We start from the raw sequence: 13,735 nt of genomic DNA on the forward strand, positions 1-13,735 counted from the left end.
TGTAAGGTGACAATGCTACACCGACCACCAATGTTAGGGGGGATTTACCCTGAACACCAATGTAAAGGGGGATTTACACTGACTACCAGTGTAAGGGCAATTCCGCACTTACCACCAATGTAAAGGGAAATGTACACTGATCACCAATGTTATGAAGAATTTACACTGTCAGCCAAAGTAATGGGGGAAGTAATTTCTACACTGGCTACCAATATAAGGGGGATTTACACACACCACTAATTTAAAGGGGGTTCTACATGGACCACCAATGTAAGGGAGGATTCAAATCTGACCACAAATGCAAGTTTGGATTTTTTAACGATTACCAGTATAATGAGGAGTTTCTACACTGGCTACTAATGTAATGGTGATTTACCCTGATCATTAACCACTTCAATACCAGGCACTTAGACACCTTCCTGCCCAAGCCAATTTTCAGCTTTCAGCACTGTCGCAATTTGAATGACAATTGCGCAGTCATGCTACACTGTACCCAAACAAATTTTTTTATCATTTTGTTCCCACAAATAGAGCTTTCTTTTGGTGGTATTTGATCACCTCTGGGATTTTTATTTTTTGCGCAACAAATAAAAAAAGACCGAAAATTTTGAAAAAAAGAAAAAAACAAGTTTTTCTTTGTTTCTGTTAAATTTTTTTGTAAATAAGTACATTTACTCCTTCAATGATGGGCACTGATATGGCTGCACTGACGGGCACTGATAAGGCGCCACTGATGGGCACCGATGAGGTGGCACTGACGGGCACTGACGGGCACTTATAGGCGGCACTGATGGGCACTGATAGGTGGTACTGGTATGCGGCACTCATGGGCACTCATAGGCGGCACTGATGGGTACTTATGGGTGGCACTGATGGGTGGCAAGGATGGGCACTGATAGGTGGGCACTTATGGGTTGCACTAATGTCACTGATGGGTGGCATTGCTGGGCATCACTGATGTCTGTTAGTACATACTGGTGCCAATCAGTGCCTATTTGTGGGCACTGATTGGCACAGATTGGGCATTCATTTGAACATGTGGATGGCCATGGGGTACATACCTGGCCATCCACATGTTGCCCCTTCCCTGGTGGTCCTAGTGGCGTCCCTGGTGGTCCAGTGTGGTCCTCTGAGGGGGGCTGCACTGATAAACAATCAGCGCAGACCCCCCCTGTCAGGAGAGCCGCCGATCGGCTCTCCTCTACTCGCATCTGTCAGACGAGAGTGAGGAAAAGCCTATCAATGGCTCTTCCTACTTACATCGTGATCAGCCTCCGGCGGAGGCTCTTTACCGAGATAGGTGGAGCGGTGTGTCAGACTGACACATCGCTCCACCGATCGCCGCGATGAGCGCCCCCCACGGGTGCGTGGCGGCTGTTATCCTGAAGGACGTCATATGACACCCAGTCAGGATAACTGAACTACCGCCCGGCCGTCATTTTGCTATAGGCCGGGCGGGAAGTGGTTAATGTAATAGGAGCATTCACAGTAACCACCAATGTAAAGAGGGATTTACACTGACCACAAATGTAAGGGGGACCTTCACACTGGCCACTAGTGTGAATGAAAGGATTGTACACCAAGCCCCAATGTAATGAGAAGATTTACACTGACTACCAATGTAACTGAGACATTTAGCCTGTGTTCACATTTGTGTGTGTCGGGAATACATGCAAAATCACTTTCCTGACACCACAGAAACATGCTGCCCTTTAGCAGATACACAGAAGTGCCATTAATTATTAATGACACCCTCATGCATCGGCTGAGATGTGCGTATTTACATGCATCAAAATTTAGGGTGCTGTGGCACCCTGTTCTTTTGAAGAAGGGTTCCACCTTCAATTTGCTTACCTTTGCAGAATAGGCAGATGTTAGGCTTAATGACTATAGTTGTAGGCAGGAATTTCAAGCATGCCTCTTTGCCTCCCCAGTGGGCAGGATTCAGCAGAAGTGATGGTAGATATGACCTCAGGGGGACATGATATACATATGAATGCCGCCTCTATTTATATATCAATGCCGCAGTCTGCAACTATTTACATATTAATGCCACTGCTATTTACATATCAATGCAGGTTTTTTACATGTAAACACAGGGTCTGCAGGTGAGTCATCTGTACAGGGCAATAGGGCAGCAGCAACAAAACTTTACACTGAGATATCGGGACACAGCACGGCACTAAAACTTCAAGGGATAAGGGAATTTAAACTAGGATAGTTAGCAAGTATGAGGCAGCTGCTTTGGGCCCCACAACAATGATGGGGCCCAGGGCAGCTGCCCCTTTTGCCCTGCCTTAACCACTTGCCGTCCGCGCTATAGCCGAATGACGGCTGTAGCGTGGTCGGATAACTCTGGGAGGGTGTACAATGACGTCCTCCCAGAATCCCGCTCTCACGCGCCCCCGAGAACATCCGTGACTCTGGACCCAGCGCATCATGGATCACAGTAAATGGCCACTGATAGCGGCCGTTTACCATGTGATCGCTCCGACAAGTAGCGGAACGATCACTAGTAAACAAACTGGCGTCACGTCCGGTTCCTCCCTCCCCTCTCTGTACAGGGAGAGAGGGAGAGATCAGTGGCAGCAGCGCTGTGGGCTGGATGTGTAGTGCCCACAGCACTGATATGTGCCCATTGCAGCCAGCCATCCATGCTCAACATACCCATCCATACTCACCCATCTATACTCAGCATACCCATCCATCCATCCATACCCAGCCATCCATGCTCAGCATACTCATCCATCCATCCCCAGCCATCCATGCTCAGCATACCCATCCATACTCATTCACCCATCCATACTCAGCATACTTATCCAACCATGCTCAGCCATCCATACTCAGCATACTCATCCATCCAACCATACCCAGCCATCCATGCTCAGCATACCCATCCATATTCACTCACCCATCCATACTCAGCATACTCAGCCATCCATCCATACTCTGCATACTCATTCATCCATACTCGGCATACTCATCCATCCATCCATGCTCACCCACCCATACTCAGCATACTCAGCCATCCATCCATGCTCAACCATCCATACTCAGCATACTCAGCCATCCTTGCTCAGCATACCCATTCATACTCAGCATACGCATCTATCCATCCTCATCCATACTCAACATACTCATCCATCCATATCCATCCATGCTCCCCCATCCACGCTCAGCCATCCATACTGAGGATACTCATCCATACTCGGCATACTTATCCATCCATCCATGCTCAGCCATCCATCCATGCTCAGCATACTCATCCATACTCAGCATACTCACCCATTCATGCTCAGCCATCCATACTCAGTATACTCATCCACCCATCCATGCTCAGCATACTCATCCATCCATCTATGCTCAGCCATCCATCCATTCTCAGCAATACTCATTCATCCATCCATGCTCAGCCATCCCATTCACCCCCATCCATAATTAGCCATACACATCCATACTCAGCCGTACTCAGCCATATTCAACCGTACCCAGGCATCCCATCTTTACCCAGCCATACTCAGCCGTACCCATCCGTACCCGGCCATACTCAGCCATACTCATTCATGCTCAGCCATCCCCATCCACGGCTCATCCATCCCCATTCATGCTCATCCATGCCACATCAGTTATCATCCATGCCACTACAGTGCCTCACAAAAGTGTAATAGGTAGTCAAATTAGATTTGAAACTTATGCCCCTAGAACACCTGATGGTGCTCCCTGCATGTTGGTCCTCTGTATGTGGCCATGCTGTGGAAGTCTCACACATGTGGTATCGCCGTACTCAGGAGGAGTAGGAGAATCTATTTTGGGGTGTAATTTTTGGTATGTATATGCTATGTGTTAGAAACATTGTTTAAATGGACAACATTGTGTAAAAAAAAAAAAAAAAAATGCGTTTTCATTTTCTTTACACTTTTTCCAAAAACTTGTAAAAAAAAAAAATGACATGTTCAAAAGACACGATATGCCTCAGATTATACATCGGGTTGTTTTTATTCCAAAATGGGGTCATTTTGGGGAGTTTCCATTGTCCTAGTTCTCTAGGGCCTTCAAACGTGTAAGAGGTAGTCAAGAAATTATATGTGTAATTTATGCTCCAAGAATGCCTGATGGCACTCCCTGCATGTTGGGCCTCTGTATGTGGCCATGCTGTGTAAAAGTCTCACACATGTGGTATTGCCATAGTCAGGAGGAATAGTAGAATGTGTTTTGGGGTGTAATTTGTGCTATGCATATGCTGTGTGTGAGAAATAAACTGCTAACGTAACAATTTTGTTAAAAAAAAAAAATCTTGATTTTGCAAAGAATTGTGGGAAAAAATTACAACTTCAAAAAAACTCACCATGCCTCTTACTAAATACTTGGAATGTCTACTTTCCAAAAAGGGGTCATTTGGGGGGTATTTGTACTTTCCGTCAGTACTTCAGGTGTGATCAATTTTCAGAGATTGGCACCATAGCTTGTGGACTCTATAACTTTCAGAAAGACCAAATAATATACACTGATTTGGGTTATCTTTACCAAAGATATGTAGCGGTATACATTTTGGCCAAAATATATGAAGAAAAATGACTAATTTGCAAAACTTTATAACAGAAACGAAGAAAAATGCATTTTTTAACAGAATTTTCGGTCTTTTTTCTTTTATAGCGCAAAAAATTAAATCATTAAATCTCATACTTATCCCTTAAAGCAGATCTTTACTGTATCCCCTCATCAGGTGACTTTGCAGCAACTTTGGATGGGTGCGACTTGGATTGTTGTCCCTCTACAAAGTCGGACCCACTGTTGCATGTAAAACATTCAGGTACGGCTTCCATGCAACTTTTGACGGTTAACATAGCCCTCATGTTGCACGCACGTCAGACCAAAGTAGTGCATGAACTACTTTGAAGTCGCTCCGACTTTAAGTCACACATATATGAATGGTTATCATTGGAAAACATGGGGTACAACTTGTCATGCGACTTTGATGTCCAAAGTCTCATGACAAGGCGCACAAGTGTGAATGGGCTGTAAAGGTTTACGTTTTTTTTTACCAAAATTCTATGTGTAGCAGTACCCCCGCATAAGAGCCCTGGGTAACTGGCTCCCCTATTCCTGCACAGCCATGCAACACGCATTACCAACATGCATCCAGACACAGGAATCTGTTTTTCTTAGATAGGGTATAGGGACTATGGGATGCCCAACTTGAAGAACAACAGATGAGGAAAACTTCCTTCCTATGTACAGAGAAAAGATCCTAGACTGCTCTCCTTTGTTAGACACACCCAGTCTCTTGGATCAGCAGCAAAGTTACTTATGGACTAGGAGCTCTCAGTCCCTTTGGAAAGTAGCACAAAATATTGAAAAGCTGCATGCAGGAGTATCTCCTCTCCTCTTGTAGAACTGCTCCCAGCTCCACCCCTTGCAGGAACTACCAGCCCTCCTGGCTGCAAGACTACCAGCACACCTGGCTGTTCCAAAGATCTCCCAGGACAAGGGATAAAGGGTTAAGCACATTGCTGTCCTTCGAAAGCTTGCTACATATGGCAGTCTTTCCCCTTGTGAATCCCCGGGTGTGCTGATGTATTCACTCTGTCCTCCTTGCTCCCTCTGCTCTCAGGCAAGAATCATGTTCAAATCGTGATGCTGAATGGATCTTCCTAAGCCAGTCAGAGCCTAGCCTGGAGGCAAAGGCTGCCCCGCTAGACCTAGGGAACCCCTCCTATGCCACCGACTGCCTTCTCAGCCTCCTAGCATGGCTCCATCATATTTAAGGGCTGAGTCAGCCACCCTGCCAGAAATTCTGCCTGGGGATTGGCCAAGTTCCCTCAAGTATGCAGATCAGTCCTCCTGGCCTCCGCCCACTAACTTCTAGAAGTTTCTCCAAACTTCGAGATCCAGGGGGGAGGGGGGTACCAGAGATCTGCCTCTGGGAGTCAACCAGCCTGATCTACAGTGAACCCTGACCCAATTTCAGACTTACAACCTATAGATGAATCAAACATAAATTTGCCTGCACTAATCTAGTAGCACACTAGAGGGTGCTACATATGCATTAAGGTAAAAAACCTTCTGTGACACAGAATCCCCTCCTTACCCCTTTATACTTTCCTGAGCCCGATCTTGATGCAGTGCTGTGCATGAGAGCAGGGGTACTCACCACTCTCTCTCCCTCCTCACAGGGCAGATTGATAGAAGCGGGAGCCACTGGCTCCCGCTGCTGTCAATCAAATAATGTGATAAGGGTGCAGGGGGTGAGGCTGAGCCGTCATGTCTGTTTCTATAGACCCAGACAGGGCAGCACAGGAGCGAGCCCACACGAGTGCCCCCATTGAAAGCGACTTTCTATGTGGGCACTCTGGGAAGAGGAGGGGATAGGAACACTGGTGGGAGACCCCAGAAGAGGAGAATTGGGGCTGCTCTGTGCAAAACCATTACACAGACCAGGTAAGTATGACATGTTTGTTATTTTGTTTAAAAAAAAAAAAGCTTTCACTCACTTTGTCATAACAAAGTTACTGCTGAATAAACAGGTCCATAGCAGAAATGTAGAATTTCTCTGATCCATAGAGGAGCTACGCAATCTGTCACAGGCTACGTCCACTGGATACGGCCCATGACTGAACATTACTGTACAGGCCCACTGCCAGTACCATGCGACCGCTATAACCAATCACAACAAGTCACATGACAGTTGTAAAGAATTGATGGCTTCCTTTGAAGCCATCCATTGTGTTCAATTGTTTTGCTAACTGTGATTGGTCACAGTGCTCACATGGTACAGACTGGGTCAATCACAGCCCCTCTGTGCCATGTGATCTGTTGCAGCTAATCACAACAAAACAAACTGAATGAATCGATATTATTCAGTAAAATGCTTGCATATAGCAATGAAACTCATTGCTATAAGCAAACCTAATGTGTAAAAAATGTTTTTTAAAAATACTGTCTCACCTCCCCAGAGTAGTACAATGTTACTATGGTAACATTATTTTGCTCTTGTCAAAGTATGTTAAATAAAAAAATGTATTAAAAAAACTGAAAAAGTGCCCGGTATTGAAATGGTTAATCAAATAATCTATAATAGATTATTAAAATAATTATTACAATAAAATAATCACTCTAATAGTAAATAGAAATTCTTTTTAACCTCTTCAGGACCACCCCACGCATACATACTGTGGCAGGGCAGCTCTCCTGTCCAAAATCACATTCCTGTGATGCGCGCCACTGGCAACCTGTTCATGCTGTGATTGGAGTGGGAGCCAATAAGCAGGTCTGGAGGACCCGACGTTCGCAGGCACCCCGCGACCGTTACCAAGAGAGGCAAAACGGCGGTCTGGGAGTTCTTTCTAACTGTGGGGGGTGCCTTGAATGGGGGAAGACATAGTTACATAATGAGTGAGGTTGTAAAAAGACACAAGTCCATCAAGTCCAACCCATGTGTGTGATTATATGTCAATAGGTAGGTAAACAAGGCAGATCGCAGTTCTGTGAGAGGGGAAGATCTGTCTTTCCCCTAGTCTCAAAGCAACCCCCCCCCCCACACACACACACAGTTAGAAAGCACTCACAGGGAATACATTTTACTCTTTGATTGCCCCTGATGTTAACCATTTCCCTGCCAGTGTCATTAGTACAGTGACAGTGCATATTTTTTAGCACCGATCACTGTATTGGTGTCACTGGTCCCCAAAAAGTGTCACGTAAGCTACTTTCACATTGGGGCTGCTGCCGCAATAGTGCTAAAGAGTCGCTCGTTTTAGCGGCGCTTTAGTGCTGTTTAAGCATTGCTTTTCGGCTGCTAGCGGGGTGCTTTTAACCCCCGCCTGCGGCCGAAGAAGGGGTTAAAACCGCCCATGTTGCGGCACTTTATAGGCGCTTCGGAAGTGCTGCTCATTCATTCCAATTGGCAGGGGAGGTGCAGGAGCGATGTATACAGCGCTCCTACACCACCCCAAAGATGCTGCTTGGAGGATTTTTTTTCCCGTCCCGCAAGCGCACAGCCCCAGTGTGAAAGCATTCGGCTTTCACACTGGGGAGGCATGAAAGGCAGTTTTCAGGCACTATTTTTAGCGCTAAAATGCCTAAAAACTGCTCCAGTATAAAAACAGCCTAAGGCCTCATACACACTATTAGATTTTCTGCAGATTTTTTTCTTCAGATTTACCAAAACCATATAGTGTGAGGGCCTGCCTGATTGCATACAAATTGAAACTCTTAAGTCTCATACACACAATCGGATTTTCGTCCGGGAAAATCCAGTCTGTTATCAGATTTTTCTATCGTCTGTATACAAGTCCATCACACAAATGTCCAAAGTACAAACACGCATGCTCGGAATCAATGCTCACCAAACACGACATTAGCAGAAGGTGCCCAAAGGGTGGCGCTCAAGAGCTGAAATTCCACGTAGTACGTCACTACGTTTGTGTTTGTTGGCCGACAATTGTGTACCGTTTGCATGCAAAACAAGTTTCCGACACACGCCCTTCGGACAAAAGTCTGGCACTTTGTCTGCGGAAGATCCGATCTTGTCTACAAGGCTTTAAGCTTTGACCTTTATATTATATGGTTTTGGTAAATCTGAAGACAAAAATCTGCAAAAAATCGAATAGCGTGTATGGGGGTTTTAGTGTCAGGTCTGTCCGCTGCAGTGTGGCAGTCCTGCTAAAAATCGCTGATCGCTGCCATTGCTAGTAAAAAAAAAAAAATTGTAAAAAATAAAAATTCCATAAACCTAGCCCATAGTTTGTAGACGCTATAACCAATCAATATACACTCATTGGGATTTTTTTTTACCAAAAAATATGTAGAAGAATACATATTGGCCTAAATTGATGAAGAAATTTGATTTTTTACCATTTTTTTTTAATATGTATTATAGTGGAAAGTAAAAAATATTGTTTTTTTCAAAATTGTCTGTCTTTTTTTGTTTATAGCACAAAAAATAAAAAACGCAGGGGGTGTTCAAATCCCACCAAAAGAAAGCTCTATTTGTGGGAAGAAAAGGACATCAATTTTATTTGGGTACAACATCGCACGAACGACTGTGCAATTCAGTTAAAGCGACGCAGTGTCATATAGCAAAAAATGGCCTGGTTATTAAGTGGGGGGGTAAAACTTCTGGAGCTGAAGAGGTTAAACATAAAGCAGTTTTGTGTGACACCTCGGACTCTCGGGTTCTCATTGTAGTCAGGACTGATAAAGACAATAGAAGGAAGCTGACGTGAGGAGCCCCTTGTGAGAGGAGGAGCTGTGAGGCGGCTCAGCACATGGTGCCTGGAGAGCTCTCAGTGTCGCTGGATGGACTCTTAGGCATTGCACAGACAAGAAGTTTCTAGTGTTGTGTGACTGAAGAAAGCTCCATGACGAAGCGCTTTGTGGTGACCCCGGCTCTCACTGGGGAAGTGGATAGTAAAGAAGATGAGGAGAAGGAGGAGGACGCTGCCTATTTCTACCAAGAAGAGCCCGAAAACAGCAATGAGCATTTACTGAACGATGAGGAGTCCGTGCCTGTACCCATCCTGGAGTATTCCAGAGAGCCCAATAGATACGGTAAGGACAGCAGTTTTACACCTTGTAGTTGTAGCGGACAGGGGATGAGGGGGTCGCAGCAGCTTCTATGTAATCTGCAGATGGGGACACCGGCTGGGAATATCAGTTCTATCTTAGTGATATTTGTGTGTACTTCATATGAGCCTCCTCCTTGAGGGTGACCCCTGTTTATCAGATGACAGATGGTGGGACAACCGTCACTTTCCACAAGTTGCCATGTGTACATTGTGATCTATTATGAGCTGTTGTACTTTAATACCTCCTGTCACCTCTTTCCAGGGCAAGCACGTCATTATCTCCTGAAGGCGTCTGTTTCTGAGTGATAGTGCTGTGTGCAGCCTTAGTCACAGTAAACAAATGACAATGGAAGGATGGCTGCACGCTGTAATCCCTACAACAGTGCTTGTCAGTTTATGAGCTAAAGGGGGTCCCCGCTGAGGTCACTGACATCACCAGAATCTTCTGTATATGTAATGCTGGAGACTGCAGACCTAATAGAGGAAATGAGGGCAGTGACGGCTGGTGTTTTTTTTTGGGGGGGTGGCGGCAAACAGATACACCCCTGCTCACTGTCTGCCGGTCAGTGCGGCACTTGCCCTCATCTAGGTGGCGGGCAGCGCTTCCTGTGTCCTCTCCTCCATCATGGCGGCTTCTGTCGTGTGGCTCCTCCCCTCCTTCTAGGCATCCAATAGGATCGCCTGTCCTTCCAGCCAATCAGGTGACAGGTCCTTCCTGATTGGCCGGGAGGAGGGTCAGTGTTACAATAGTGAATATTCATTCGTTATTGTAACGCACCTGGGGTGGCTTTGTTCGCATTCTCTGCACCCCGAGCCCACCCTATTTTGAAGCCTATTAGAGCCTCTGGCTCTAATCTGGTGCAACAAAAAAACAACCCCCCCCCACCTCCCATTGGAATACATGCATCCAGCGTCCTGCAGGGGGCTGGATGCATGGATATGGGGGGCAGCTCCCCTGCACCCTTAATGGACAGGCTGCCCCTGAATGAGGATCAGAGAGGGGGGACAGGCTACATTTTTGGCTGGGGATACGCTACAGAAGACAATGCCAAACTGGGAACATGTTCCATGAAGCTGGTAGAGATCATTGTTCCCACTGCAGTCTGCTGAGGTCAGAAGGCCACTCTGGTCAACAGGTTGAACACCAGGGCCCTAGAACAAAAATGGATATTGTTGAAGCTTACCAGTCCTCAGATGTGGTGGCTGCATTAGTTTTCTTTTTTTCACACTTTTTTCATTTATTTTCACCTGGTACTCCTGCCATTAAAGTGATGTTAAAGTCGTTTTTTAAAAAATAAAAAATTTTAATTTCAAATTTTTATTTTTTTAAAAATAATAAACGTTATACTTACCTGAAATGATTTTGCGCAGAGCAGCCTGGATCCTCCTCTCCTTGGGTCCCTCATCAGAGCTCCTGGCTACTCCCTCCTGCCGAGTGCCCCCACAGCAAGCAGCTTGCTGTGGGGGCACCTGAGCCAAGCCACAGCACCCTGTGTCCACGGTTCGGCCCCGTCCGTAACCGCGCAATGCTTTCTTATTTAAATAAAGTAACCTAGGATTTTACACTATGGAAGCTTTTATGTCTTTTTGGAGATCAATGGGCAACACGTGGTCCTGAAAGATTACATTCTGTGAAGATGCTGGGATCACCGTTCCATCTCTCAAAAGGCCCGGACTGGGTATTAAGCCACAAGAGAGTGTGATCTCCTGTAATAGGAGATCATTTGGAGTCAGTAAGTGGCAGTGTGTGCAGAGGTGGAGGTCTTTATCTCATTTAACCATGACTCTTGGGTGTATCGTGTGCTAATTTTACGTTTGAAAATCACCTTAAAACAGTGGACTATTTAAAACATGATCTAATCAATCATTTTTTATTTATGTACGGAGTCACTTATATATATATATATATATATATATATATATATATATATATATATATATATATATATATAAATGTAGCATTATTAAGGTTTATTGCTAGTATTCACTCACATGAGTGCATAGCGCAACTTACCATAATACAACCCCCTTAACTAATTTCCTGTCCTAGGGTGACAGCCATACTGAGCAGCCTAGGACAGGAAGTGTTTTAGGGCCTTGTTTAAAGTGAAGCTAAATGCTCCTATCCTTTAGACCCCTTTCACACGGGCGGTTTGCAGGCGTTATTGCGCTAAAAATAGCGCCTGCAAACCGCCCCTAAACAGCCTCCGCTGTTTGTTCAGTGTGAAAGCCCGAGGGCTTTCACACTGAAGCGGTGCGCTGGCAGGAGAAGAAAAAAATCTCCTGCGAACCGCATCTTTGGAGCGGTGAATAAACCGCTCCTAAACGCTCCTGCCCATTGATACGCTATACGAGGGGTTTTAACCCTTTTTCGGCCGCCAGCGGGGGGTTAAAACCGCACCGCTAGCAGCCGAATACCGCGGTAAAACAGCGCTAAAAATAGTGCCGTTTTACCGCCGACGCCCCCTATCGCCCCAGTGTGAAAGGGCCTAATTGCCAAGGAAGCTTCCATCTTAGGGTTCATGAACACTGGATGTTCCCTAGAAGTCTTTTTCCTGGCAGCAGAAAAATGCAAGTAAACGTATGTACCACATTTAGCCGCATTTTATTTGTGTTATCATTTATTCTGGCCATTGAAATGAAAGTGCTAAACGTGGCTAGTGTTCGCATGCATTTAGACGCGTTAATATGTCTTTTTGTAGCATCAAGTGTTTTTCTTCTCTCCTGAAGGTCAAAAAAGTTTTGGAGCTACTGACAATTTGGGCAACAAATGATGTAACAGATGCTAGTTTTCTCTATTGGCTAATACAAAAACAACAAATCTCAAACGCTTGGAAAACGCTGTACAGAGATGCACATACATATGTGCAACAAACTACCTGAAAAAACATGCATAAATGCGATGCTCAGGTGTGAAAACAGTTAAAGCGAGCCTGCCAGGAAGCTGTCACCTGTACTGGGCCAATCTACTGCAACCAAGACATTCGCTTCCCCACAGCCACAGGTATTAAAGGGTTACTAAACCCAGGACCCTGAATTCACTATATCTGGTCTCCCACAGTACACAGAACATGGAAATGTAATTATTTTAGTAAATATAAACTGCTAAATACCTTTTCTCATCAGTGTTTAGAGCAGTCTTGTGACTTCTATCAGTGTCCAGCCAAGCTTAAAGCTTGTAGGAGGAGGAGATTTCATACTGCTCTGACCGTCCTATGAGGATGCAGGACCCCTGACCCTCTGTCTAGACAGTGCCGATCACATGATCACATGCCCCCCCCCCCCCCCCCAAGAAAAAAAAGAAACTTTTTAGCAATACACACCAAACTGAGCATAAGTAGCCTGACTCCATAGACTCTGTGCTATCAGGAAATTATCAGGGGACAGTGGAAGGAGGGGAGGGTCAAATAAAACAGGGTCAAACACAGTGCGGAGGATTAACTTAGGTTCCACAGTGAGTATAACAAGCACGCTTTACTGCATATACACACTGATTTTACTGTTATGGGATTAGTAACACTTTAGATGGCAGCTGAGGGGTGGGGAATGGGTTGGCTGCTTATGATTGGCCCAGTACAGTGACAGCTTTCTGTTGGGCTGCCTCAGATGGGTATGGCCGAGGATCCAAACATGCCTGAGATCATTCCTACTCTACAGTTGTCACAGTACTGCACACATGATAACCAATGACACCAGGCATTTGATGGCTTGATAGTAACATTGAGAGCTGACATAAGCACACTAGTAACTGTAACATTTCTCATTCACAGCATGCCTTGAATGTAACTGTGGGAAACCATTAAAGGCAGTGGTTTTCAACTCTTGTCCTCAGGACCCACTAACAAGCCAGATTTTAAGTATTACCTTGGTGAGATGCAGACTAGAATACTGCAATCACTGAGCAGCAAATTATATCACCTGTGATTAATTTCAGTAATCTTGCAACCCTGGCCTGTTAGTTGGCCCTGAGGAGAGGAGTTGAGAACCACTGATTAAAGGCACAGTTCTTTACCAAAAGAACTGGTAAGGGACATTTGTAGATAAAACAAATTTGAATAATGCCCTTGCTGTAGGTGTGAGGCATTTACATGAAGCCTGACTGGAATATTTATTGATGTTGCTAAGAGAAGCCTAATGTTAATGTTCACCTTCATCATAGGAGTGAGCTC

At 45.2% G+C, this 13,735-nt stretch overlaps 1 protein-coding gene across 1 annotated transcript in view; it reads left to right on the forward strand.

Moving 5' to 3' along the window:
* Positions 1-9,239: 9,239 nt before the first annotated feature.
* SLC12A7 (solute carrier family 12 member 7) overlaps positions 9,240-13,735 on the forward strand; it is a 919,795-nt gene continuing 915,299 nt past the window's right edge. The window contains exon 1 of the mRNA XM_073630658.1: positions 9,240-9,549. Within this exon, the coding sequence (XP_073486759.1) occupies positions 9,360-9,549 (190 nt within the window). The 5' untranslated portion in view covers positions 9,240-9,359. The remainder of the gene's footprint in view (positions 9,550-13,735) is intronic.

The sequence above is a fragment of the Aquarana catesbeiana genome, linkage group LG05 (assembly GCF_042186555.1).
Source record: "Aquarana catesbeiana isolate 2022-GZ linkage group LG05, ASM4218655v1, whole genome shotgun sequence".
NCBI classification, from domain to species: domain Eukaryota; kingdom Metazoa; phylum Chordata; class Amphibia; order Anura; family Ranidae; genus Aquarana; species Aquarana catesbeiana.